The 27,636-nt window shown below is 39.1% G+C and overlaps 1 protein-coding gene across 3 annotated transcripts; it reads right to left on the reverse strand.

The window, feature by feature from the left end:
* Positions 1-629: 629 nt before the first annotated feature.
* TRAK2 (trafficking kinesin protein 2) lies at positions 630-27,478 on the reverse strand. 3 transcript variants are annotated; one of them, XM_086615236.1, is made up of 17 exons: positions 27,448-27,478; positions 20,831-21,164; positions 19,656-19,847; positions 14,921-14,974; positions 14,066-14,136; positions 13,291-13,407; positions 11,842-12,051; positions 9,901-9,979; positions 7,990-8,120; positions 7,704-7,778; positions 6,923-7,060; positions 5,905-5,984; positions 4,982-5,185; positions 4,547-4,845; positions 3,948-4,226; positions 3,540-3,639; positions 630-2,936 (listed from the first exon to the last, which is right to left on the reverse strand). In XM_086615236.1, exons 2-17 carry the CDS (start codon positions 20,865-20,867, stop codon positions 2,258-2,260), a joined length of 2,745 nt encoding a protein of 914 aa, XP_086471362.1. In that variant the 5' UTR covers positions 20,868-21,164; positions 27,448-27,478; the 3' UTR covers positions 630-2,257. The 3 variants fall into 3 exon arrangements, with proteins under 3 accessions (XP_086471362.1, XP_086471366.1, XP_086471363.1); XM_086615240.1 differs by lacking the exon at positions 14,921-14,974 and having other exon boundaries at positions 6,926-7,060; XM_086615237.1 differs by lacking the exon at positions 14,921-14,974.
* Between the last annotated feature and the right edge of the window lie 158 nt (positions 27,479-27,636).

The following is a 27,636-nucleotide window of genomic DNA, read 5'->3' on the forward strand; positions in this document are numbered from 1 at the left end:
ATCTGTAACTTACATGTATTCCTATAATAACAGTATAAAATGAACATACTTTTGACATACTATACACTTGTCCGTTGATACCAAACTGTCTAATCATTTAACTCATTTCTCTTGTTTCCACAGAAGTTACAAACACGAGAGCAAAGTTACCTCCCCCCACTCCTTTCACTCTTACCTTATTTAGCTAGGCAAGACCCCACGCACAGCTAAGTACATACAAACACAAATACTTCCACAAAGAAATTAAATATTTTTCATTTAAAAGCCAAAATTAACCCGTATATAGTATTTTAAATAAAATTCACCTTTTTTAAGGGTAAGGTTTCGCTTAAGGGTGCAAAAGGCAACTCCAGGAGTTCCTGAATGTTTCTTGTGCGCTGCTGAGAGACAAGTTTCTGCTAAGAATCCTTGTGCAAGTTTGAAGTGGTTACTCCTTCTCCTTTTACAAAAAAAGACTATTGTATCAAAGAGTCATCACAAGATGTATAGAACTGTAGAAGCGGAAAGGCCACAATGCAAATTTCCCATAAACCAGGCTAAGAATCTTTCTTCTCCTGCCCTACTCCACTCAACCCTGCAGCAACAAGGGTGCTGATGAAGGCGGATGTGCCTTACAGCAAATGCAGATCAGTGTAATTACACTGATGCTTCACACCACACACCCACATCCCAGCTAGGTCACTCCCACACACACTGTAACAAGCAAGGTAAACTGTGACTGTTTTATCTTATTGTAGGGAAACGAAACTTGAAAATAATTTTAAAACATTGATAGGTACGGTGAAAAATTACATGAAGATTAAGAACCTGTTTCCATTCAGGTCACTAGTGAAGACCCATTCCTCCAAGGAATTTTGGGCAAACTGTTTTTCTACTCTAAGTTACACTATAAATCTATTGTAGATTATTCAGTAATGACTAGAACCTTGGACAAGAAGGAATCAAAAAAGCAGCACGAGCAGTAATATTTTGCTGATTACCACTCAGAAATCAGATTTCTAAAATGGACTTCTCTCTTTTGAGATGGAAAGTCTGCCTCAGCTTTGTTCAGAACCACTCTCCATCATCCAAACACAGGATTTCAGTGTAGACAAATGTGATTTATGTTCATTAAAAAGCTACAAAACCCACGAGCTTTCATCTTCCTGTTTCTGAATATAGACTGGTAAATTTTGCTCTTCATGAAACGTTTCAAACAAAATTCTGCAGAAATAAATGAATAAAAGGCATGAAGTTTACTGCAGAACTCTCAAAACATGCAGAATGTGTGCCTGTCAAAAGAAGAGTCAGCTCACTGAATTTGCAACACTTGTCGTGAAGTAAACACTCTCCGCTTGTATCAAACAAGAAGAAACCCTGAATCAAGCACCTAGGTTTTATTTCCTTTTGCAACACTGAAACGTGCCTGAGATTTTTTTTGTATGTGCAAAAATACCCTCATTTAAAAAGATGCACAGCACACTTTGGAAAGATTCTTAGCTTGAAGTTTTCACACTAATACATAATTTCCTGCATCTTAATTCCTATTCATTGCACCTTCCTCTGTGTGCTTCAGAAGCTCAGGAAAGAAATTAACTTCTGTCAATACCTCACTAGCACAATTGCACTCTTTCAAAATATAAATCCTGACCACCAGCTTCTGTGTTTGTAAACAGAAGTATTGTTTTCTTTCATAGACTTACAGGTTCTCTCCCCTGCTTCTCAAAGCAGGAAGGAGCTCGAAAGAGTACAGTTTCTGAAATGGAAAATACAAGAATAAAAAAAAAAAATCCGAGTTTTCATATTTGCTTGCTCCAGAGAGGAATTTGGACCAATGATGCTGGTCAGACTGACTGTTATTTTAATACCACATTTAAATGATACAGCCTGACTGCTAACAACTAGTCAAATACTATGGTCGTATGGTGGAAAAAATAGAACGGCACCTGCAAGACAGTTCTGCACATACAGTTTTAAAGGTTAAAATACTGAGAATGTCTACAATGGTGCTTTATTTTTGCTGAAGGTTAAGACAGATGCTCAAGGGGGTCTCAAAACTAAGCTTTGGTTTCTTCTTTCTTGTCTTCCACAAAAGCCTTCTTCCTCAAACCCAGGCGATGTTCTTTTTCTCCTTGATCCCAACGCTTCTCTCTCCCACATCTTTAACATGCACGTGCCTTCTCCAACTCTTCTGTAACACTTCTAACGATGCCTGTACTGGATGTTTATCCCTCATGTATTATCTACCATGCAAGAAGTCAAGCGTTTTTCAGACCAGTCAGTCCTCCTTTAGCATATCCATTTTTGATGACTGTGTGCAAACTGCAGCTCCCAATGCTCCAATCATGGCTGGAAGACTCTGGTTTCTTCTCAGTCCCGCCATTAAGTTGCTACCTGCATTTAAAAACACAGCTGAGTCCTGCCTCCGCAAGCTAACCTCTGGCCCCTGATTCTTCCTGTGGTCCTGTGTCTCAGGGGGCTGGATCGCCCTGGCAATACCCAACCTCTTCAGTCTGTCCACTAGGCTCATCTTCAGCTGGCCTGCATCTGGAGTGTTGCGGGAGGGCTTTAGGCCATACACTTCTTGCAAGAATGTTTCTGCTGGTCGAGAAGCCAGGAAATTTTCCAAGTGATGCATTCGAGGCTCAAACGGTGGAGGGGAAGGACAAGGTGAAAGCGAGGGAGAATTTGGTGGAGTAGAAGGAATGGGGAGAGTTCGAGGGGGCTGTATCAAAGCCAGTTTTTCTAATACAGGGCTATCATAAACTTTGGCAGAGATGCCTCGTTCTTCCAGAAGTTTAGCTAGACTGCTCGTGCTGCTGAAGGTAGTTGTTGAATCTCTTCTGTTGGTGAGAAATTCTCCAATACTAAGCCTGTAAGACATGGCTGGAGTGCTCACTACTGGGTTTCCAATACTGCTGCCAGTATTTCCAAGAGAAAATGGGGCACCCACGGAGCTAAAATAAAATAAAAATGAGAGAAGATGCACACATTAGACATCTTTATACCTGCTCTGCTCTGTATTTGCCTTTTAGTACACAGAAGGCTGGAGAAAATGTAAACTATTGCTATTAGCTGCGACAGTTTCAGCTTTAGTAGATTCAGAATTATTGTTCTGCAAAGTATTTAGAAGATACTAAGTTGACAGAGAAGTTTTGGTGTAAGTACCAATGAATGTACCTTCTGTGGTCACCTATACTGTATTAGATAGAACATCAACATAGATGTCCAGTAATAACTTAGTTCAAAAAAATTATGACACAATCGGAAAAAAAAAACTAAGGTAGTACCAATTTTTATTTTTTTTTACAATAGGTATACAATACAAGGCATTATCTATTTAAGAGTATAAATTTACTTTAAGTTACCCTAACCTGTTTTAACTCTCACTCTAGAGAATTTCAAGTTTCCCCTTTGTAATTATAACTATTCATATGAGTAACATCCGATGTGTTGCCTAGCTGCCTTGGTATTTCTTAAAACTGGTCCATATATCAGAAGCCAGAAAGCAACTGTTCAATCCTATGCAGCAACATTTGGGATGTCAGCAGTCATCATACCTGGGAGTAACTTGAGTGACATCAGATGGGTGAAGGATCCTACAGGTAGTAAAGGTAAATGTGGAATTTGTGGAAGACAGACACTTGCCTGGATTCGAGGCTGCAATGTGGAAAATTTACATCCATTGAGGGTAAAAATAATAAGGATATTATTATTTAGATTACATATTATTAGATTAGGACTAATTTATTAGATTAGATATTATTTATTATTAGATTAGATATTATTAGATAAGGACTAATCAAAGCAAAGTTTAAGATAATGTTACTATCACTACTGATTTATTTTTTTTTAAGTAAAGAGCAAAGACAGCATTGTTACAAGGTCAAATACTTTCCATTGAGAAAAAGACATAGGAAAAAAAACAAACCAAACCAAAACCCAAACCCACTAACCGTGCTTCTTACCAGTGAGTGGTACTGCTGCTGAAGTAATAGGTGGCAGGAAAATCCCTGCCAGTGGCTTTGCCACTCTACATTTCTTTTCCTCTGGGAAGGACTGTTGCACTTGAAATGTTATACCTCCTTCATCTTCTTCCACATCATCCTCCTCCAAGTCAGAGATGTGGTACACAGTATCATCAGGCAGAGGGGTAGAACCTTTTGTAACAACACCTGGTCTTGGGTCGAGAATGGTGCCTAGGTTGGGTCGAGCAAGCTGCTGCCAGTGAAAAAGGGTCTGAGATCCTGGTGTGACAAAGGAGAAGAGTCTGAGAGCGCCATTACCTACTACCGTATTGAGTTAACCAGAATTCATAATCAAAACAACTCCAACTGGTGCCGACACTGTGATACACATGGTGCACTTGGATGGCAACGCCAAGACAAAGCCTAACACTTAGCACTGTATACGAAAGTCAAGTAGAAAGTGATACTGATGAGCTAGTTGGTTCGTAGCCTACCAAATACCACTACTTCCTCTTACCGCATATCATACCTATGATTTACTTGGCAAATTAATGTAAAATCCTTTTCTGCTGCTGAGAGAAGGAAGATCATCCTCTTACCTTCAATGGGTTTGACAATTTGCAATTTTTCTGGTAGGAGGACACGCAGATTACTAGAGCTGGCAGAGAGATCAGTGAATTCTGAGTTTGTACCAAGGGAAAAGCAGCTTTCTGTCGGTGTACTACAGCCACTAGCCCCTTCTTTCTGCTCAGCCAGCAAATGCATTTTTCGCTCCCATTCCTCCTCAAAGAACTGCTTCTCACTCAGGTAGTTCTGACAACGGAGGGAGAGCCTGTGCAGAGCTGTGACTAAGTCACTGCCTCCAGGGGTTCCCGGCTGGTCAGGATTACAAGTGTCTCTGTGAGAAACATCAAACAGTAATAGATATTAAGACCATTAAATTAAATATTTCTCTCTTACACAGCAGAGTTCCAGTCTGGATTTAGTTTTGATTCAGTTAGTTTAGAAAGAAGGTAATGGGCTGTGTTCCCTACTTCAGATCCTTCTCAGAGCTGCTCCTCTGGGTCATCCGTGTGTGGCTCTCCAACTGGTGTATGCCAGACTGGAAGGGCTTTGCTGTCATAACAACACTTGACCGATTAGATCCAGGGATTGGCAATGGGGCACGAAAGGAAGAGGAGCGGCCACGTGTGACATTAGCAACCTTGACAGTGTCAAACACTCGTTTCTGTTGACTCCTGCAGAAAAGGCAAGCGAACAAATGTGGTTTTCAGAAGCGTTTTGAAAAAGATATAATAAAGAAAAAGGTCTGAACAACAGACTTTCAAAAGTCTGCCAAGACCTGACTAAAAAGATTTAAGCACAGAAAAACATGATTGCCTAAGACACTCCTGGTTTCAGGAGTACTACTCTATTAAACGTCAGAATTACCACTTAACTTCAACCTAAAAGACCTGAATTTCTCTTGTTAACAACTTGAGAACGTTCGAGAGCACGTACTTTATTTATTTAATTTATAAATTAAATATATGCTTCTGAAATCATATACTACTTCTTGCTCAGAAGTAAGAGATCCAGGAACAGGTCTTCAGGGCTTTGGAAACTTACCAGTCTTTCAGCTATAATTTCATTTGCCTGGGAATTTTTCTATAAGCACTAAAAGGGATAAAACTAGCGCTGTGCATCAGAGAATTTGCATCAAAAATCTCAGAACTTAAAGAATGAAATAACATCCGTTTAGCAAATTCCCAACTTCCTCATAGAATCAAATAAGAATACTGGGTTTCAAAGTTGAAAATATTACCCAATACTACACAGCTTTTTTTATTAAGTTACACAGAAAAATCATTATAGAGGGAACATTCACATCTATAGATTTCCAGAAATCAGTTTCACTTTACTTAATACAAGCATATGGAAAAATTTTGAAATAGCACATAGAGATCTGAAAACATACTTCTGCTTGGAAAGAACAGATTCATCACCCTGACTCAATTCCTTCCGCATTGTCCCCTCAATTTCTGCTGCAAGGGAATCCTAGAGAAAAATGGAAACCAGAAGAGTTGACAAATTAGATTCAGGTCTTCCTCTTAACAATTTTAGCAGAAAACACATCTGAAAAAATACTCAGAAAGTCTCCATTTGTCTCCCTGGTATCAGTATGTTTCGGACAAACCCTTCCCCCTCTGAAGGAAGGACACAGGGGACAGTTTTCCACCATAACTACGCTTACGTATAACCAGTATGGGTTCAGCTTGCATTAGCAACATCTGCTTTTTCTTGGTACTCTTTATGTTGGTTTCTTAAGTTAAAGCTTTAGGAGCACTCCTTACAAGGCCAAACACATACACGAGAGATTCTGTATACACAGAACAACCAGCCAAAACCTGACAAATTCCTAGCACAGCACAGAAATTTTTGAGAGTATAGCAATCTGAACAACCTGACACTAGTAAGAAGAGGAAAATAAATGCCGTTACCCCTTTTCCGTTGGTTTATTCATTTCTGGCAATTAGTCTAAAGTCATGCATTTCTGATGATGCTTAAAATTTAATCTCACGAGATAAGGACACACAACTACATCATAAACTACACAAAGGAACAAAAATACTCTTCGAAGTCTTGAAAAGATGCGTTGTTTCTTGAAGAAACACTGTCAAGTTATAAAATTCACATCAACACTGAACAATAGACTAGCAGAACTGAGCACTAGCTGTAGAACATGCCAATTTCTGTATTTAACAGGAAAGGCATATAAGAAGGAAAAATAATTTCAGTACCACTGTAAGGCAAGTAAATAATTAGTTTCCTACTACACAGAATTCTCAAAAGTGTACACATGAAAAATCATTAGATCAGCTCCTTCGCCTCCTACAAAACAGTTCCTGCTGCAGCTCCTGTAACAGCTGTTTCACGTGTATAACCGCCTGGTGCTACAGGCCCTACGTGCCAGCAGGTGCACTGCACGGTATTACCACAGGAAATGCTCCACGTGACTGGGGGTGGCAGAGACAAGCAAGAGAGCTGGCTCTGCTGCGCAGCAGCTTCACTTCTTCTTGTGATTCGTGCAACATCCCTAGACACTCTGCATTGCGATCTTGCAACTCATGCAGCTGAAAGAGAAAAGAGGACAGCACGTGATGCCAGTAAGCTTCAAAGAAAAGACAGAATGAAACTGAATTAACTCTTACAGCGACCTGTATTGACTGATTCAACACTGTAATATTTTCAACTGCACGGCACATGCCAGCATCTGGAACGGACAACGGTCAGCATAGCACCCGCATCGATTTTAGTGGTGAAGCATGAAGACCAAACTGCGACTCGAAATTGGAAAAAGTATGATAAAATCCAAAGGAAAATACATTGAAAAACTCTGCAAATACAGTAACTGCTGATGCAAAACAAGCAAAAAAGAGAACTTCCTTAAAATCTAATGAACTACAGTATTGTTGATATAACCAGTAATATTCACAATAAACCACTCTTTCTTGTAACTACTAAGAATAGTAAGACCTCCCTAGTTGGAACACCTTCCTTGCCTGTCATGTTCCTGAGAACTACAAAAATATTTGTGTCAACTTAAATAACAATAATTATTCTTTTCCACCAATCATGTGACTCCAACCACAATGAAAAGCTCCACATAATTAAAAAGCAATAGTTCCCATTTTTTCTTAGTTTTCTTTCTCTTGTATTCTAACCTAAACATTTATCTAAATGTGTGTATATATATATGTAAGAAGCCTTAAGTACCTCTGCTGTCAGTTGTCTCTGAGCATCTTTAGAAGCTTGTAAGTGAAGTTTCAGCTCCTCCTTTTCAATCACATGCTGAAAGCAAAAAAAGGTGCTCATCATTTTCTCAGTCGATTCCCCCGAGAGAACTGATCCTCTGTGATACTTCCCTGGAACAGCCACTGTCTTGCAGTGTAACCCCCTGGCTTGCACGTCAATCTGTACCTGCTGTAAGCACTGATGTGCACACACACACACGCACACACACACACACACGTGCGCACGTTCTTCATGAGCATTCCCTTACTTCTTTGAGTTTATGTTGAAGATCAACAATCTGAGATAAGAGGGATGAGATCTCTTCCTGGTAGCGAACCAACTCCTCACTCTTCTCTGACAACTCCTCTGTTATTCTGGAAATTTGAGCATTTGTTTGCCCTACAAAACATACAAGGAACTTATTAGAGAGCTTTTCCAAACACATGAAAAAACCCAACCCAAACCCAAAACCCAGAAAAGATCAGTGAAAGTTAACAACAATCTGCAAAATGACCAATGCTCTTAGGAAACCAATTCATAGTACGTAAGAGTAGGTGCCTTAGAACATCTGTAAGGAAAACATAAAGAGAAACGGTGGGGAAAAGGAGGAGAAAGCGAGTTAACTTCAAATGCCGGTGTAACATATGAAGAGCTAAGTATGCAGAACCTGAAATACATATCACCGATATGTGCAATAACCATAACAAAATCCAAGTTAAGCTGCTATAAATGATTTCAAATTACATACTGGTCATGACCAAGGCCAGACTTGGAATATGCTGAAGGAGTCAGGCTCTGAACTGATGTTGTTATTTACTGCCATTCTCTGTAAGCAAAAGCATTTTGTCAGACCTTGTCGAGCGTAACACACACCTATTCAGCTCTTGACTCCAGTCACTATATATTCCCACTGCATACAATCTCCAGTTTCTTTTTTTTTTTTGAGCAAGCACGTTATCAAGTGAGATGACAAAGCAACCCAAAAAGCTGAAATATTTTTATGTAGTTAGTATTGCTTGTACACTTGCCCTGAGAGCACAGCAAAGTCACAGTGAAGTCTGATCCATCTGGCATAAAGGTCACACTACAAATTTAGTGGTTATTGTACCTCACAGATTTACTGCAGAACAAGGTCCTGCCCATGGGCCTGTGGACATTTAAGCTCACAGTCAGGTACCTTTTTCCTGAAGACACAGATTTTAAAGCTGTAGATTAGAGACCCTTTGGGAGAACATTCTTTTCTTTCTGTGAGTCTAAATTACCTATTGTGGCTATATGTGCTACAGAATTGGACAAAACACAACTCTCAGAAATTCTCATTGAAGGAAAATAGAAGAGCTTATATGAAATAACTTCTATTTGCAAAGGATATATATTTTTTCAGAGGGAACAGAGTAAATTAACAACCAACTATGTATCAATTCATAGTATTTTACGGTCATCTGGAACACAAGAAATCAAGCAGCAAGCCAGTCTTCTTTATGGTGGGTTGTGCAGAAAAAAAAAAAAATCTTGAAACATAAGCTTAAGTTATTACACACAAAGGAAGCAGCACACATCAAATGACTACAGATAAAAAATTGTACCACTAGGTTACACAATCACCACACACAAAAAAAGGATTGTTCTTTATTGTTTCAGAATACTTACCTGCATTTGTATAAGAGCAGCTGCAATTCTTTGCAAATAAGTAGTCCTCACAGAAAATACAGACAACCGTTCTAGACAAATTAAAACACTTGCCAATTTAAACGCTTTGGTTTATAATATATATTTTAAAAATAAACTAATGTGTTCATAAATATATAGTAATTTAGAGCGAGCATTTCAGAGTCTATGCACTGATACATTTCAATGTCATGTGTGCTGAATACTCTATACAAGAAGTATATTTTGTTTATTTTCTGGTGTCCCTAGGCTTCAGTTGAGGAGGTTTACGAACATTAGATTTTGTGTTCATTTTCTCTCTCTAAACACAGTACCCATACCTGAAGCTGAATACCAGAGTGAAACTTGATGAAATATAGAAACAATTTTGCACTCGAGTAAAGAGCAAGACTTGAATAATTCGCATAAATTACTGAAGCTCATTTTTGGATTTGGGGATAACTAAGAAGGTGTAGGCACTGCGTATTTCAAATACCATTTTGCCATTGCAAGATACAGCCTGGATACTCACGAAGCTCTTTGACACAGTCATTGACCAGTTGCTGTTCCTTCTCTTCATATGTAATAGTTTCTGTCTTCAGATGGCAAGCCTTCAAGAAAATTATTGGTATTCAGTTTATTTATACATATGTTCATGTTCTAAATTTTCATTTCTGAAATTCTTGCAACTGAAGAGTCTCCTCTCCATCTATCTTCATAACATCTATGCATCTGGCCACACTTCCTAACCATTTTTTCTACCATAACCCGTTTCCTTGAATTGCGTAGGTCTTTCGAGTGAAAGACACATAGACATATGAACAAAACTTGATCTCTCTCACGCCTCTAATAAAAAATTGTTGCAAAAACATATGATTTGGTAGGGAGAGTAAACCAATACAGTAATCAGAAGTAAGCAACTGAATTTGCTTCAAAACTTCTTAGGGCAAAGAAATCTTGAAAACTCAATGATGTTAGCCAAATCTTTTACAGCACTAACAAGCTCTCAGTAGAACAGCTTTTCTCCGTATTCCCCAACTAGTCTATTTAGACTGTAAATTTTCTGGCCAGAGACCAAGTATCACAGCATGTCAAATAACATCAAGCATACTAGATTCCTACTTTGGTTTTGATGGTGAGGATGTGAGGATGATAATATTAAACTCTGCACACGTAAGTCTTCAATATTCAGGACTGTTTGCCAGTAAGTGACTCACCACACAACTTAGTAAATGGGTTTAAAGATTATCCAAGCAAGCAGAAGTACAGCTACACAAGTGCAGACAAACACACTGTTTTACATAAAGCTGTCACAGGAGGAGGAAAAAAAAAAGCAAATACAGGCTCAATACAATTGAGGCTATTTCAAGTCAGTGAAGGGTATGTTTCATCACAGAATGACAGCAGTCCCTTTTCAACACCATTTCTTCGCATAAGGTGACTAAATTAATCCCTGGCCTGTAAAGTTCTGTAATCATACACAGGGTGAAGAGCATAATAAAAGCAGTCTGATCTTCTCCTCCAGCACTACTAAGCTATCCATTTGGTCTCAGGGAATTTTAGGAAGGATGTGCATCTCAGGCTGAATATTTTGGAGACAACAAGGGGAAAGGTATTTTTTGTTCACATTAAAGGAATCTGGTCTCTGTTGTACGGTTGTAACAAGCTTATATTGGGAAAGGCTCACATAAAACAAACAAACAAACCACCCAGAAAACCATGCATACCAAAAACCCACCCAAACAACCCCACACCTCTCTTACAAACACCACCCCCCTTTTCTTAAAATCAACAAAACCCCCCACTTTTAACCAATTTCCTACTTCACAGGTTCCCCTCTCCGCCTCTGAAGAAGAGACACTGCATCTGTAGATCCTGATTCTTGCAACCTTTGCTGTTGGTTTGATGACTTTTATAGCCATTTTGTCTGGCCATTTAGTCTCTATCCTTGTAATGGCACAGTGCCTTTTTTCATCTTTTATACACAAGAGAGATCAATTAAAACACAGAGACTAATGGCGTAGTCAAAACTAAGTGTATGTTCAAAAGAGTTTGAATAGGAGCTTACTAACTCGTGATACTGCATACAGGCGGACAACAACGTAAAGTCAATGCAACTGAATTCCCAAAGCACGACTACTAATCCTAGTCAGGTTTATATCAAAACAGGTTGCACAAACTTGAGGCCTGACAGGTCCAAGTACGTTTGCTGGGTGCTTACATATGTTCCCATATTCTTTCACATACCATAAAGGCATTGAGGAAGGATTACTAGAAGACTCTGGAAATAATGAGGAGTAGTGAAGGAAACAGAAGGGTGTGGGGCGTGAAGGGAAAGTGTTTGGGTATGATTTGAATACAGCCATATGAAATAGTCATATGCTTCAAGAGAAATCAAAATGCTGAATTTTTTTAACCATCCTGATTTATTTCATATCCGGCATATGTGGCATACACTGTAAGCTGGATATACCTTCGATCTGAGAGCAAGGTTCTCCTCTTCCAGCTCCCTCAGTTTATCTTGCAAGACATCCAGCTGCAACAGATCGTGTGATACATTGAAAGACTCATTGAAACGAAGTGGTGTGGAACAGCTGGAATCTGTTTCACTCTCCTCAGAAGCGATCGAAACTATGCGAAGCAGGTCATCTTTCTTTGACAATTCATGCTGCAGCTGGTTAACCTATGACAAAAGCAGATCACCAGCTTGTGAATTACACTTTAGCTTCACAATGGTACAGTGTTATTACTTATGCAGCCTCTTGGAACGTCACTGCTCCAGTCTAAAATGAAATTAACAAACAGCTCACAGGCCACGACCGATTTCTATTTGCAGATAAGATTCGGGCTCTATTTATTTTATAGAACATTCTCAAAATCATCATTTTAACTGTTAAGGGAGACTGAGAATTCAAGATAGCATAAGAATGGACTACTTTTTTAATAGCTTACTTCAGAATAATTTTCCATCTGCTTTGATACATGTTTACATTTTAATATGCTAATTATCATTTTGACTATGACCATTTTTCTAAACTGCATCTTCCTGAAGAAAAGGACTGACAGACATCTGTCTATCTATCTACTCATATGTGTAGACTGGTCCCCTCCCAGTCCATACATTAAACGAACTGCAGGATAAATAAAAATGAGAGAAGCGACAGATCTATTCAGATAAATTCTATTCTGCATATCTATATTTTTATATGAACACAGAAGTTTATGCTGTCCTACAGCTAACTATGAGTATGTATTTATTACCAGCGTACTGTTTTATACAAACAGCTGAATCCACTTCACTGCAACTTAGACTACATGGGTTGACCTTAGGGTTAAAAACTTGGGATAGGTTGTCAACTATTTAATTCTTTTTTAAGAAAGAACAACAAAGAAAAGATTAGGTCAAGAATCTGTGTTTAAAGGCTGGATTCTTGAGCGGAATTCAGTTTTCATTACATTTGTTGTTTTTTTAATTTTTTTTTTTTTTTTTTTTTAGTGTAAGCACTTCATTAGGCCAGCTCATTTTCTGGCTGTTTCCTCACCTGTGAAGTTGTTATACAGCAGGTCATATCAGACACCAACTACTGTTTTTTCCTTAGATTCTTAGTTTAATAGCAGGATGTCAGACTGATGGTCAAAACAAACACTTTGAAAATGCAATCCTGCTGTAGATATATTATAATAATACCTAACATGGTCATAATTTCTCAGTAATTACAACATGCTGTCTTCATAGTCAACTCTTGGACCAAGACAGCTGACTGAACTATGACAATTAGCAAAATTACTTCTAAGCATACTTCTGTAGTTTGAGAGCAGCAATCACCTGCTTTCACAATGAAAGAATGTATTTCTATTAATCCTCTTCCTGTTATCATAAAAAAGGGGGAAAAAAAAAAAAAGAAAAAAACAGATCACTCACTCGATCTAGAGTTTGTCCTAACTGTTCTTCTAGTGCTTCATTCTGTTCAGTCAACAGATGGTTTCGCTTAAGGAGGGCTTGTCCAATTCGAGCAGCCAGTTCCAGGTCTCGATCTTTCTGCTCACAAAATGAGAACAAATGTCTAGTTTTGATCAGATAAGGTTTAAATTTAAAGTAGTTTTAGATTTTCCTAGCTATTGTTTAATGCATCACCACTCTGAGATCTTCCTTCACTCTCAAATGGATCAACGTTGTTAGAAAAAAGATTAATGCTTCATCATTTGGATCCAGAACACACCCATAACTGCGTTTCTTGATAAAGTGCATTCTCTTCCACAGCCATTTGCAGTAACAGGGGGAGGGGAAAGCTGGGGACAGTTTTGGGTTCTGTGCTGAGTACTGGAGAGGTTATATAGGCTCTGTTGAATCATCCAAAGAAGCCACATAAACTTAGGCCTGTGGTCTTTCAAATGACACTGTCTCCAGAACAGACTGCTTAACTTGAATAGTGATGAGAGGGTAGAAGCAAAGCCCCAACAGGAAGGCAGAAGAAAGCTGTTTCTTCCTTACGCCTCACTGGGTTCATGGGTGCCCATGGTTTTGCTAAATTTTGTTTCTGAGATGGTGCAACCCAATCAGCAGCTTCTCATTACCCATGTGTTTGATCAGCAGCTCCTCAAGACAACTGAACCTAAGTTTCCAGTAGCTGAATAAAACCCTTCCTCAAATACATGTCCTAAAACATATTAACACAGCATTACAGAAACGAGCATACCTCAGCTAACAGATGTTTGACCATGTCAGCATCAGTGTAGGTTTTTGGCTCCACATTATCTGTGCCACGAACTAGAGAAGAGAAAAACGTTTTTACTGAAGTAGTTTAAGTACAAGAAGCCTGCTGGGAAGGGAGAGAGCTAAAACTCAGAGGATGTTGTTTGTATACAAATACAGTCCTTAGTCGATTAAACTAGAAGAGTCTATGAAAATGCATCTTAACTTCAGAAATATGAAACAACACTCACTTGGGAGACTGATGCAATGAGGTACTGAACATTTAAAGCTTTCAGCAATATTAGCTAAAACTGAAGTGCTCACACATTTAGAAAATTTAGAAAAAGGATAAAAATCTCTTAAGATCAACTTTTTGAATACAGCTAAGCTATTAAATCATCCAGCCTGCTGGGGAGAGAGGGAAGAGTATACTGGAGCATATCTAAATACAGCTGAACACACCTGCAGACTTTACCTTTGGAACCAAATTCCCACTAGTGCGTGTGACAGCTGTACACAGGAAGTATGGAGACTCCAGAGACTAGTCATGAAAATGTGTTTATTAAGTGCTTGATCATCTTAGCAACCATTAAAAAGAAATGGGATGACGTATGTCTGCAGTTTAGATGTAGCAGTAAATCCTGTCTTACTGATTGACTTTGAAGTTTGGAGAGTTTGTAAAACTATTAAAAAACTGAGAACAAGTACGATTTGAAAAACAGGACTGAGTCAAGAATAAACAAAGCATGAAGAATTTGTGACAACTGAACAAAACACAGTGCCAAAACAGAAAGCACTGGTCTGCTCTAGTTCTTGTCTGAGAAACAGAAGATGTTAGTAAAGAAGAGATCTTAATTACCTTGAGCAAATTTGTGAGATCCAGTCATGGAAGAGGAAGGAAGTTCAACAAGAGCTAAAGTAACAGAAAATGAAAGATACAGGGGGAAAAAATAAGAAAGAGGAGAAAGAATTAACATGTAAGGAAATAGCTGATTTATTTGCATGCATCCACCTCCACCAAAAAAATAAATGCATGTGTAAACGTATTTTTTACACTATAAAAACTTTCTTAGAACTTTTAAAGAACCATTTAAATATGACTCCCTTCAGGAGCAGAATTAGACATCTCACTTGCAGGTGATGGATGTCCGTGCTTGTCCAAGTTCAACAGAAATTTGCTATTTTTGCTTTATGGAATCAGGATCATGAAAGTAAAGGAGGCAACAATACAAATTTAACAAATATAGATGTATATCCTTCAACTGAAGGTCTAAGTTAACCTGGTTTTTGAGACTAATTCCACCATCACTGCACTGCAAAACGAGATTCCTATGGATTTGGTCTAAATCTATTTCTGAAGATTTCCTTGACTCTTCTACCTTATGTAAATCTGTTCATACTCTGAATACAGAGTGGTATTGGTTCTCAGTTTTCTTCTTTGTTTGTTCTTGTTGAGGACCACACACTTAGTTATGAGATAGTGAAGTGCCAAGCTGAAGAGCACACTAACTTTATTTACATATGTTATATAAGCTACGTATGTCCTTTACATATAATGTCCATAATTAACCTTTTAAAACATAACACTAAGGCTATGCCATGAACAAAAACAAGTTGCATATTAGTAGAGAAAGAAGCTTTCTTGCAGTCTTAAGAGACAGGAGAACAGAAAGAACAATGTAGAAGAAAAAGGTTTACCAACTGTTTCTCTTAGAGCTAAACAGAAAAATAAATCAAACTAACAAATCAGATGCCTTCTATCAAGTAGATCAGTAGGCACAAAAACCCAGCACACACTCTTCAAGTATTTAGAAGCTTTGAACCTAAGCAGTACCGTTTACTAATGGTATTTCTACGCAGGGCAAAAATAGAAACTCTTCACAAAATTTAAAGTGCGTCTCTATCAGTAGCATAACATGCATTTCGGAGGCCAAGTTTACCGTACCACTTGGTTGCTGATACGGGACTCCAAACTCATCCGGCTTACTAGTATGTGGAAAATGCGCCGCACATACGCAAGTAAGTTTCAGCCATTACAGGCAGAACACTACAGCCAGCTCTCCTGTGGTAACTGTTCTCACCAGGTGACTTCAAGTTAAAAGTTTCTACCCAGTGCTACAGCACTTAATAAAGATTGACGCTAATTACATAAAAGGTTGCTCAGAGTAAGCAGGTTCCTAAAATTAAAAGCAAATATATTTACTCTGATACATGAAATAACAGAACTAACAGCTTTGAAACTTGGCTCTCTACAACTTTTGTTACGTGCTCCCAGTACAGGATCAAAAGTACACATGGTTTGTTCTAACACTCTCTTGTGAACACACACACGTGCAATCTCTCCTCACTCACCTTGCCAAGTGAAAGCTGCAAGCAACTCCTCATTTTGGTTAATATTCTTGTTGTGCTGCGCCATGTCCCTTTATTCACAGATACAAAGCAGTTCTAAAGACAGACGTTTTGTAATTCAGGGCGTCCTATGCTCCCACAGTTGAAGCAGAAAATATTCTTCCACATCAGTGAAAACACTGCCGGGGGAACTCAGCTAGTCCTTGCATATACCTTCTAATAGGGAGCAGCAGCCATAAAAAGAGGAGGAGCTCAAGTGCAATAACTGCGGTGGTGTTTTATTTTTTATTTACCTTGGATGTCAACTACGAATGCACTCCAACCACAAGTTTAGCACTCTCTTTAGGAAAAAGTTATACAAACGTTTCCATACATATATGGGGAGAGGGAAACATAAAAAACCCAAGTCATGCTTCAAGAGCATGATTGTCACATTTTTTCCCCAATTCCAGTCAACAGAAAGAAAGATCTCAATTTCACCTAACAAGTTATTCAGCAATGATTATAACTAGATCTTGATTTATATCTGTATTGTCTGGGAGCTTCCCAGTTATCTCCCTGTAAGTTACTAGGCTCAAAAAAACTAGTATGATGATCACTAAATTCAATGTCTTTGGACAACTTCTAGGAAAAACATAAACTGTATTTATCTTGAGTTTCTGTGACTCAGCAGTTAGGACAGTGTTCTTAAATGACAGAACTAGTTTTGTATGTTATGCCTAACAATTATCTTTTAACTCAATGTCAGTCAATGTTACAGCTCATTTCTGAGAACATCAAGAAAACATTTATGGCAACTGTTCAAAAACTCTCACAAGCAGTTTATTATTTTCACAGGACACTTCTTTTAATTAAAAAGAACTTCTCACTGAGTGAAAGAAGACGACACCACTTTCTGTAGTACCTTGTCAGCTAAATAATACATGACTGCCTTCCCTGAAACGTTGATAAAACTCCTCTCTCGCACTGCAGTTGGGGAACGCAGGCTCACACTGGCTGTAGGTCCTTGGCTCAGAGCTCTGCGCCTCATTACACTGGAACTGCAGGTGTTAACTGGAGAGCTTCAGCAGAGCCACATTTGATGTAAAGTTCCTTCCAGCCCTGACAGACTCTGTTCCCACCTCTTTATAATCAAACCTTACAGGCAAGTACACACCCCACTGACTACGCAACTGCTCCCAGTGAACTGCAGAAGTGTTCACTCAACTAAAAAATCATTTATGCTTGCAATATTATTATCAGAAACAGACCGAGACATAAACATTAACCAGCTTTCCAAATACTTTCCACAGTTAAAAAAAGTTCCAAGCCTGCAAGTTCAACTGATAACACGATTGCTTTAAATTGTCAACTACTGCATTCTCAGGAGGTAATATTTCACTTCTACTTACTCATTTATTATACACCCTGGGTGGAGGCTTAAAGCACAAACAACAACAAAAAAACCCTTTCAGAGCTGGCATGTACAAGGAACAGGTAATCATTACAGACTGTATATAAATACCAAGGTTGCATATAAATACCAAGTTCACTCTCCCAAGTGGTTTGTTCCAATACAGAGAGGAAACAGGACTTCTCCATTTATCCAAAGTGATTACAATGTATTCTCCTCTTCTCACTTGAAAACACTTGAAACTACAAGGAAGTTAAGTGTTCAGTTCTTCTGGCAGCCTTTATACATTTGATTTTTAACATAGTAAAGGTTTCTTCATGTGATAGGAAGCTGTCCACTTTCTTCGTGGTGTTCCTCAGGGGTCAGTACTGGGGCCTGTGCTATTTAACATCTTTGTTGGAGACATGGACAGCGGGATCGAGTGCACCCTCAGCAAGTTTGCAGATGACACCAAGTTGTGTGGTGTTGTGGACACGCTGGAGGGAAGGGATGCCATCCAGAGGGACCTTGACAGGCTGGAGGTGGGCCTGTGAGAACCTAATGAAGTTCAACAAGGCCAAGTGCAAGGTCCTGCATGTGAGTCAGGGCAATCCCATGCACAAGTACAGGCTGGGCAGAGAATGGATTGAGAGCAGCCCTGAGGAAAAGGACTTGGGAGTGCTGGTGGATGAGAAGCTCAACATGAGCCAGCAATGTGCACTTGCAGCCCAGAAAGCCAACCATATCCTGGGCTGCATCAAAAGGAGCATGGCCAGCAGGTCGACAGAGGGGATTCTGCCCCTCTACTCTGCTCTCGTGAGATCCCACCTGGAATACTGTGTTCAGCTCTGGAGTCCCCAGCACAAGAAGGACATGGAGCTGCTGAAGCGAGTCCAGAGGAGGGACACAAAGATGATCCGAGGGCTGGAGCTCCTCTCCTATGAAGACAGGCTGGGAGGATTGGAGCTGTTCAGCCTGGAGAAAAGAAGGCTCCAGGATGATCTTATAGCAGCTTTCCAGTACCTAAAGGGGGCCTACAGGAAAGCTGGAGAGGGACTTTTTACAAAGGTATGTAGTGATAGGACAAGGGGCAATGGATTTAAACTGAAAGGGGGGAGATTTCAATTAGATATAAGGAAGAAATTTTTCACTCAGAGGGTGATGAGGCACTGGAACAGGTTGCCCAGAGAAGTTGTGGACACCCCATCCCTGGAAGTGTTGAAGGCCAGGTTGGATGAGGCTTTGGGCAACCTGGTGTAGTGGAGGGTTTCCCTGCCCACGGCAGGGGGGTTGGAACTAGATGATCTTTGAGGTCCTTTCCAACCCAAACCATTCTATGATTCCTTATGATCTGCTACGTTTAAGGATAAGCTACTTAGTATCTTCAAAACTGGAAGGTGGTGATCAATACTGATCTAGTACCCACCTATCTGTCATTTACACCATTTCCATCTTCAGAAGAAATCATTAACAGCATTTCAAATGCACCATTGACACAAAGCATCAAGGCAAACATCATCAAGAGAACCACAGCATCATTAACATTCCCAAAAACAGAGCTGCTGCATACTCCACGCCTCTCGTATTACATCTAATCTAGAGCAATTCCAGGTTCCTGCCTCTTTTTCCCTATCACATGTTCCCACTCTTACTTCTATGTGCAATCTAATGATCAGGCATTGGATGTGCTAGGTCAGCCCTGAGAATTGCAGTGCTGAATGACAAGCACTTCCCTGAACTCAGCTTTTTCTTCCACCTGTCCAAAGTTTTCCAGATTTGAACGCTTTAGAATATTAACAGTATTAATCTTCTATTTACAGTTTTATCTTCAATAAATGAAAGAAAAAAAAATCCTAGGCCCAAATATACTCACTCATATAATGGAAGGGCTCAGCATGAGCTGAAGAAGTGATTTCAGGAAGACGACCATGGCAGGCAGAGGACTGAATCCAGTCTTGATTTTCATACAGATACAGGGAGTCCACTCGTAACTTGTAATCTGGCAACTGTTCTTCTAGCATGCTCACCAACTCTACCTCAGGAAGGTCCTCACTGGAGCAGACATCTGAAAGGGAGTAAATGCCAGTGATAGCACATTACTATTAAATACAGCACATATTTAATATTGCCACAATAATACACGTTCTATATGCTATAAAATGCTTTATAAACTTTCAGTAGATTTGAAAAGAATTATTCTGTACTGGACAAATTACTAGAATGCTTATGAATCAATACTTGATTTACATTTTATATTTGTAAGTTCCTCATCCCCAACTGACTCCACAACTTCCTGGAAAGCTGGTCTAGCCATGACTCCCTTTGGCTTCTTGACCATGATGTATTTAATGAGCTTCAATTTCCATCTTCTCCTGTTCATTGAACTAAAATATAGACTTACATTTTACCAGCTATTCATTTTGTAAGGTTTCATTGGCTTTAGCAGAGTTACACTTCCCTTTTTTGAAGGAAATTCACAATTTTCTTGTTCTTCTGTTTATCCTATTGTTTGGTAATGAAGATAGATGTAAATAATCTTAAAATAACTACAAAAATCAACTGAATACTGCCTTGAAATCAGGGAACAAATATAAAATTCATTATCATACACACAGAATCATGCTCTGACAAACATGATACTCAAAGCCCTGGAAAGGAAGTTTAGCTCTTCCTGTGTCATCATCCCTCCCATTCTCTTCACAACTATTACAAGAAAAAAAAAAGAAACATTAATTCCAAGTTGTTAAAATACTGCCTATCAAAGGTATATGATTATTATCTTTCCAACATTTCCACTAAAGATGAAGACTATCCCCAATATCTTTCAATGGAAAAAAATGCCAATGTGATTATTGACTCAGAATTTTACAAACCACATTTTACAACGGAAGCTGATTTTACAAGCTGGTTAAGAGGACTCACCATCTTTATTCATTTGCAATATCAGATAAGCAATACAAAGAATGTGCAACTTAAGGTTGTCTTCAGGTTGGTGTTCTGTAACATTAGATACATTCAGGGTTTGTAACAGCTAATCCTTCAACTTACCAGAGATGCTCTCCAAGCCCCTGTGATCAAAATTCATGAGTCCTTTCTTCACAGTTCACTTCTTTGGAAATAGCATTCTGTAGTCAAATTGTGCACTGTCCCTTTATTGCTTTGGTAGAAAGATGGCTTTGGTTTAGAGACAGGGTAAGCGAGAGCCATCAAGCCATCAAGACACTAACAAATCTGGAATCAACTTGCTTCTGTAGACTAGTTCATACTCCAGATCTACTGCTATCTTAGGACATGCTTATTTCATCTGGGCTACTACAGATCAGTAGAAGTATCTATAGCATATTTCAGGTAAGCTTCAGAAGCTTTTCAGCTCAGCCATCATCTAGAAATAAAACAAAAAGAATGCCAAAATTTAACAGATGTCACTCTTCCAAACAAGATAGGTAAGTTAATCTGACTTCGCCTCTTTCAGTTCAAATTTCGTCCTTGTACTATCATTTAACTAAAAAAAAAAAAAAAATACACAAATGTTTTAATCGCCAGTTTACTCATTACATGTAAAATGTAGCATTAAAATTGTCTTTTCCCTGCAGACATGACATCTCACCTTCAGCACCAATTTTGTCAATTACCTACTTGTCTATACCATTCCTCCTCTTCCATATATTACCCAGGGTGTGAGAGATTCATTCACTGAAATGAGGCATTTCCGGTTTACTCGAAGGCAAAAGACAGCAGCTCCAACTAAACAGAATTTTTCTTCAGGCTACTACACTTATTTAAAGTGATGGATTCTAAAGGCAGGATTTCAAATCGTTATTCTTAGCATTTTGATTGTTAAAAAAATAAAGTTTTATAGGACTGTTTGCTTTAACCTCTCCCCCTTGAGAAGTCTGCTAATTAAAGACTGGGTCTATTAGAAATTTATTTTGTGGATCATGACAAAATTTGTGTTTCCTCTTCAGCAGGGACTCATTTAAACCAAAATGAAACTACCATGACTATCTGAGATAACCTATCAGAAGAGTTTAATAAAGTAACAATTCTGCTGTTCCCTTGCCAAGACTGATCATTCATCTTCCATGTACAATGCAACAGTAGCCCTAGATGACAGAAAAATATAAAATGAAAGAGAATAAAAGTCTCATTTCCCTCCTCCTACATTCAGTAAACACAACATTCTCTTGAAATCTTACATTAATTTCAAGTCTGCTTTTAACAGTTTCCCCGAGATCTCCAGTCACCAAGTACAACGATCACAGGTTTGTCTCACTGTCTGTAGCAACCTCTCATTTGACAAAACTAAAATGGACAGTGGAAGAGCTTTTTAAAGAAAGCCTAGAGCCTGCCAGTTCATCTGCTTGTAGACTTTGGCAGGAGATCAAAAAAGAACTTTCTTCCATTAAGGTCAGCTCATACTTGTGAGCAGTATCTTCTCGCTTTGTCATTTATTTCTCTATCAATGTACTTTATTTATTAGTTTATTTATTATCCATATTAGACACTTATTAAAAACAGTAAGACTGAGATTTCAGAAACATTTGTTATCCGAATGCAAAGCTACTTCTAACACTAGTTTGTGATTTTTTTCAAGAGGCTGTATTTAAAATGGATTGCTGAAAAGCATTACCTACACACACAAATCTAAACAACTCAATACCGAAGAAGTTAAGACTGCTGTAGATCCACACAGCCAAGATGATTTTATCTTGTAATAAAATGAGTTGCTGTAGAGTGAGACAAAATTCAGTGGCATAGGACAGTTTCTTCACAACTCTGATCAAATCTTTCTCCTTTGAGTTTTAATAATGTAAAGATGAACACTACTTTCTCTCAAGATTGGATTTAATCTCTCTTCTAAGTAGCACAAAGCAGAAACACTCTTTGTTGAAGGTCAGTCTTGGATCAGTCAAAGGCGGGGGGAAAAAGAAAGAGAAAATCATTTGGCTCAAAGTTTTCTAAAGCATAGGGCCAACATCAAGCTATTGAATCGAAAGGGCAACCTCATTTGTGAGACCTTGGAGAACGTTTACTAGATAAACAAACACCATAAACGTCCATGCTCACATTTCCAGTGCTTCTCATAGCTTTAGTTTAGTGTGCCATCGGGCAACTTCTCTGGGAAATCAACCAGCTAACACACTGTGCAATACCACCCTGAAAGTGACTTCATGACTGTTTTACTCTGCAGCTATAAAACTCTTTCTTAAGTGCAGGAACAACTATTACAACTATAATTAAATACAATTGGATAAATCCCATAAAATTTACAGCATGGCTTTAAAATACATGACCGTGCTATAAAAAGATGGTCTAAAAAATAAAATTGTTAAATCATGTAGAAACACATGTTCAAAACAGAAGCCAGAAAACTTTCTTGGGTATTATTTTTAACCTTTATTTATAAAGACTATTTCCCCTGTCAATTTACCATATTCGTTCCAAACAAACGTACTACTTATTAATTTTGTCCCCCTACCCCCCATGTGCCAATTTCCCATTGATGTTTGAGTCTTTCACAAATAGGTTAATTGAACATGGAAAAACCACGGAGAATTCAAATACTGGAGAACAGCCTACATAGAGGAGTGGTGCTCTCAGGAGGCTTCCTTCAAGGAAGGCTCAAGAAAAACAGAAATATCAGACAACGTTTAATATACATACATACATATCAATCTCAATTGGTGCTCTCCAAATTAAATTTTACTCCACGATGTGTGTTTCACGTTTCAACTATGATGCAGTTTGAAACAGTAAGCTAAGAACAGGAGTACCTATAGCACGGTTAAGAAGAAGGACATCTTGTAGACATGAGAACTAGTCCTAGGCCTTTTGCTTCTGCCCTACAGAATCCAAGTGGCTCTGAGGTTTGCTAGATCATATGGGCATGGGAAATAGAAAAGAAACGCAAAAAGAAAGGCAATGCTGGAGCCTGTTCATACAAGAAGTATTGTAAAAAGCATGGAGGGCTATCACTTACAACCAAAGCGACAGTCTTACTGTTCACCAATTATATAACAAGACCTGACAAAACTCCCAAGGAAAACTGCACAAGAATTAAACCATAATCAACAACAAAAAATAAGAAGAGCTAGAAAAACATCTTAAAAGCATTACAAAAAATACACATAAATTGTCTACTAAATGGTAAGATGTCATAGCATACAGGCTAAAAAAGAAAAACTGAAAGAATAAAACTCACATATTCCATTAAAACACTGATATTTCAATGCATGAAAGAGGCAAAAATGTAGCAAAGAGGCAAAAAATTAGTTCCCCTGACCACATGACAGATTTTATTAATTTTTCCTTCAATGAGTCAGAAGATCTCAGCCAAGATTAACTTGCAAAAGCAACACTGGGTGAAGCCTTAGAAAAGTTGAAATAGCTATATATTAAAACTGACTGTCTTCTCCTTGTAACTACCACTTTGAATAATTCAAGATAGATGCAAAAAGACAGTTGTGCCACCTTATTTCAGAATGTAATTTGGAAGACGTTCGACCACTAGAAAACTCCAATTCAAATCTGAATTCTCAGAAGGGTGAGATGAGTTGTTTACAACTGGAAACTACAGACAAACGTACATGTTGATTTCTTTGTGCATAAAAAGTTAAAAACAACATACCCAAAATATTGGCATCTGTTTTGACAACATCCAAACTCAACATAAATATTCTGTGACTCCTGCTGTTTTCCCTTCGCTGAGAGCAGTTGACTCCTCACAAGCATTTGGAAAGACTAAAGTAGATCTGCTCCTCTGTACAATTACAGGATGCAAGACATCAGGCCACAACTAATGCAAACAAAATTTCAACAACAAAGAAGATTCTAACTTGACTAAGAGAGAAGGCAACATCCATTTTCCAAAAGGAAGCTAACAGAATGAGTTAATTATTCTGGGATGCTGAATTTTACTGCTATGTAAATTATACGTATCAAGTCATTAACAAAGTATTTTTTAATTACTAAAACTGGAATGGTCTCAAGACAGATAATAATAATAATAATAAACATATTTTGCAGAAACAGTTCTGCAAACACAACCATGCTGAACTGCTGCCAAAACATTTCTGGAACTAGTGCTCAGGGGCAGAGGCCAAATCCTGCAACACTATATAGTATGAGATGAAGGACAAAGGACTATATACTGAAAAATAAATCTACGTGAACATGAACTTTGTCTATCACAATTAACACTTTCTGTGTGTCTAACACCTGTTATTTTCAGCCGTTACTATCCCTACAGAAACCTACTTAGTGCTTGTGCTTCTCTCATGTAAGGGGAAAGAAAATATTTAAAAGAGTACGTCAACACAATCCTAATAACAATGTAATAATAATAAGCAAACCTGCAACCAACCTTCAACCATAAATAGTATGGTATAAGAAAGAAACTGTAAGAAAACAAAACCAAACCAACACCCCCCCATCTCCTGGATTGTTTTTAATTTGGGGTGGGGATGAGAGCTCAGGGGGGGGAAGCTGGAGAACACCTCCTGAAGATGATGAATAATATCAGGGGATCAAGAAGTTGGCCACAACAGTTCCCTCATCCTTTTTATCCAGTTACACCAAGCCGGACTCACTTTTCCTCCTGTCAGTCATTTGTAGTAATCCGTATTCTCTGTAAGTGGCAAAGCTACCTGCCAAGTGCATGTATATATGCTTTATGTATACACGTACACTGTTGAATACCACTGTTTGATAGTAAGATTTTTTTTTTTTTTAAGTCCTACAGGTTTGGAGGTTGTCTGTCTCACCCCTAGAACACAGTGTAAAAATAGCATATGCTTAACTGAAGTCTAACTTCATCTGAAACTATGAATGCTACCTTCATGAAATATCCATATCCAGTTTTATTAATTCCTCATTCTTTCTGTATATGTGCAATCTTAACATTACTACATGTATACATTACTTCTTACAGGTATTCTTTCAGAAAAGTCTACCTGCACGAAATAATGTATACACGTAGTAATGTTATGATTGCAGGGGAATCAATCTCTTTTTTCATAGGAAAAAAGAACTGTCATGAATCCACTATCTGTTGGTTAGAGTACAAAAATGTGATATATGCTCTCGAGGCAAGTGCTGTGCTAATATTCCATTACAAAAGTTGTTAGAGGCTTCTTTTAAAATTGAAGCTTGTTCTCTATAAAGTATACTTGACGTGAACTTCAATAACACGTAAGTTAACTGAAATCACTAATGCGTTCGGTTGATGCATAGCTGAATTCACCCAAGGCAGTGGTTTAAGTTTCTTAAAATGCTGACCACGGGCTGGTTAACAGTTACAATTCTGTATTTATTAGAATACACCAGACTGATCTATATGACTCAGTCACCAGAGTATCACTAGCAATCTAACTAGATAAAAAGATCTGTCACCTCTTCTGTAACCATCTCCATGAAAATGCTAGTTTTGCGTCTTCTTGGAAAACTAATCCACAAAACGTGTTCTTTTTCCTGAAAGGCAGCCCTCCTACTGCACAATATTAATCCCAGCAAGCCCTCTATTACAGGCAAACCACCATCAGAAAAGTCTGTCCTTTTCCAGCACTCTACTCTGTAAGTTACGTTTCAGATACTCGTAACAGAAATTTGATACATTGCTACAGTTATAATAGATGACACCATCACTAGAGAGCTGACAAATTCAGATACTGGAATTATTTTTTTTTTCAATTTAGCTTTAGTATTAGAAGTGTAATTAAAAAGAAGTCTACCTATTTTTACTTAGAAATACATCTTTTGAAAAATAACAAGTACCTGGAAGTAAATCTAAAATTGACTATTTTGGTCTTGTAATGTTGTATGAAAAGTTATTTACTAGTATATTAATTATTTGCATCATACTTTCACAATTAGTCAACAATAACTCTGAAACATAACCAAGAAATAAGCATGTATGCAACAGCCTACAGCTGAAGATTGCACTAAAAAAAAAAAATTAAAAATACAAGGACGCAACTCCACATAGCGCGTTTTCACTAGGATGGCTGAAAGAATAGAAGACATTTACTGACAGGTACTCTTACTACAATTTAATGAGTTGATCAGAACGTCACAACGTGATTAAAAAGTTAACAGCAGACAAAATCTTGCCCTCAAATCCGGACGTAAGCAAGACCACAACCAAAACGCCATCACGCTTTGCCTTCTAAGAGCAGCGACACAACCCTCCAAGGAGAGCCCACACGATTACGGATGCTCGCAACGCAGCAACTCCCGAGCACGCTGAAGGTCACAGCAGAGCCCGGCATGTGACTGCACCCTAAGCGCGTGTGTCGAGCGGGCAAAGCCGAACGCCTGCCGCACACGAACGGAGCAGCCGCTCTCCCTTCGCCTCCCCGCCCCGCAGGGCGCACCCCGCGGGACAGCACCGCTCGCCCGGCCCGCCCTGCCTCACGCTCCGGCCCCGCGCTCCTCCGCCGACCAGCCGCGTGGAAGCCGCCGCCCGCCCGCCGCACCTCAGCAGCCCGCTGCAGGCACAGCGGGCATCCCGGGACAGCCTGGGCGGCACCGCGCCTCGGCGGGGAACGGCCCCGAGGCAGAGCGGACGCCGCCCTCAAGGGGTTAATGCCCGGGAGTGCAGAGGGGGAGCTCGCTAAAGTGCCCCTGAGGCGACAGAGTCACCCGAACCAGCGCCGAGCACCGCTTACCGCCCCGCGCCTCCTCCGACGCGCCTCCTCCCCACCGCCGCCCGCGGACGACCACTTGGCCTTGTAATAAAGCGGCGCCTGAGGAAGGACTCCGATGGCTTCCGCCCGGCTCCCGCCCCGGGACTACAGCCCCCGGCTCGCCGCGCGGCGCCGCAGACGACAAGCCCCACAATGCGGCTCGGCAGGGGC

This window comes from Tauraco erythrolophus, chromosome 8 (assembly GCF_009769465.1).
Source record: "Tauraco erythrolophus isolate bTauEry1 chromosome 8, bTauEry1.pri, whole genome shotgun sequence".
In the NCBI taxonomy this organism is placed as follows: domain Eukaryota; kingdom Metazoa; phylum Chordata; class Aves; order Musophagiformes; family Musophagidae; genus Tauraco; species Tauraco erythrolophus.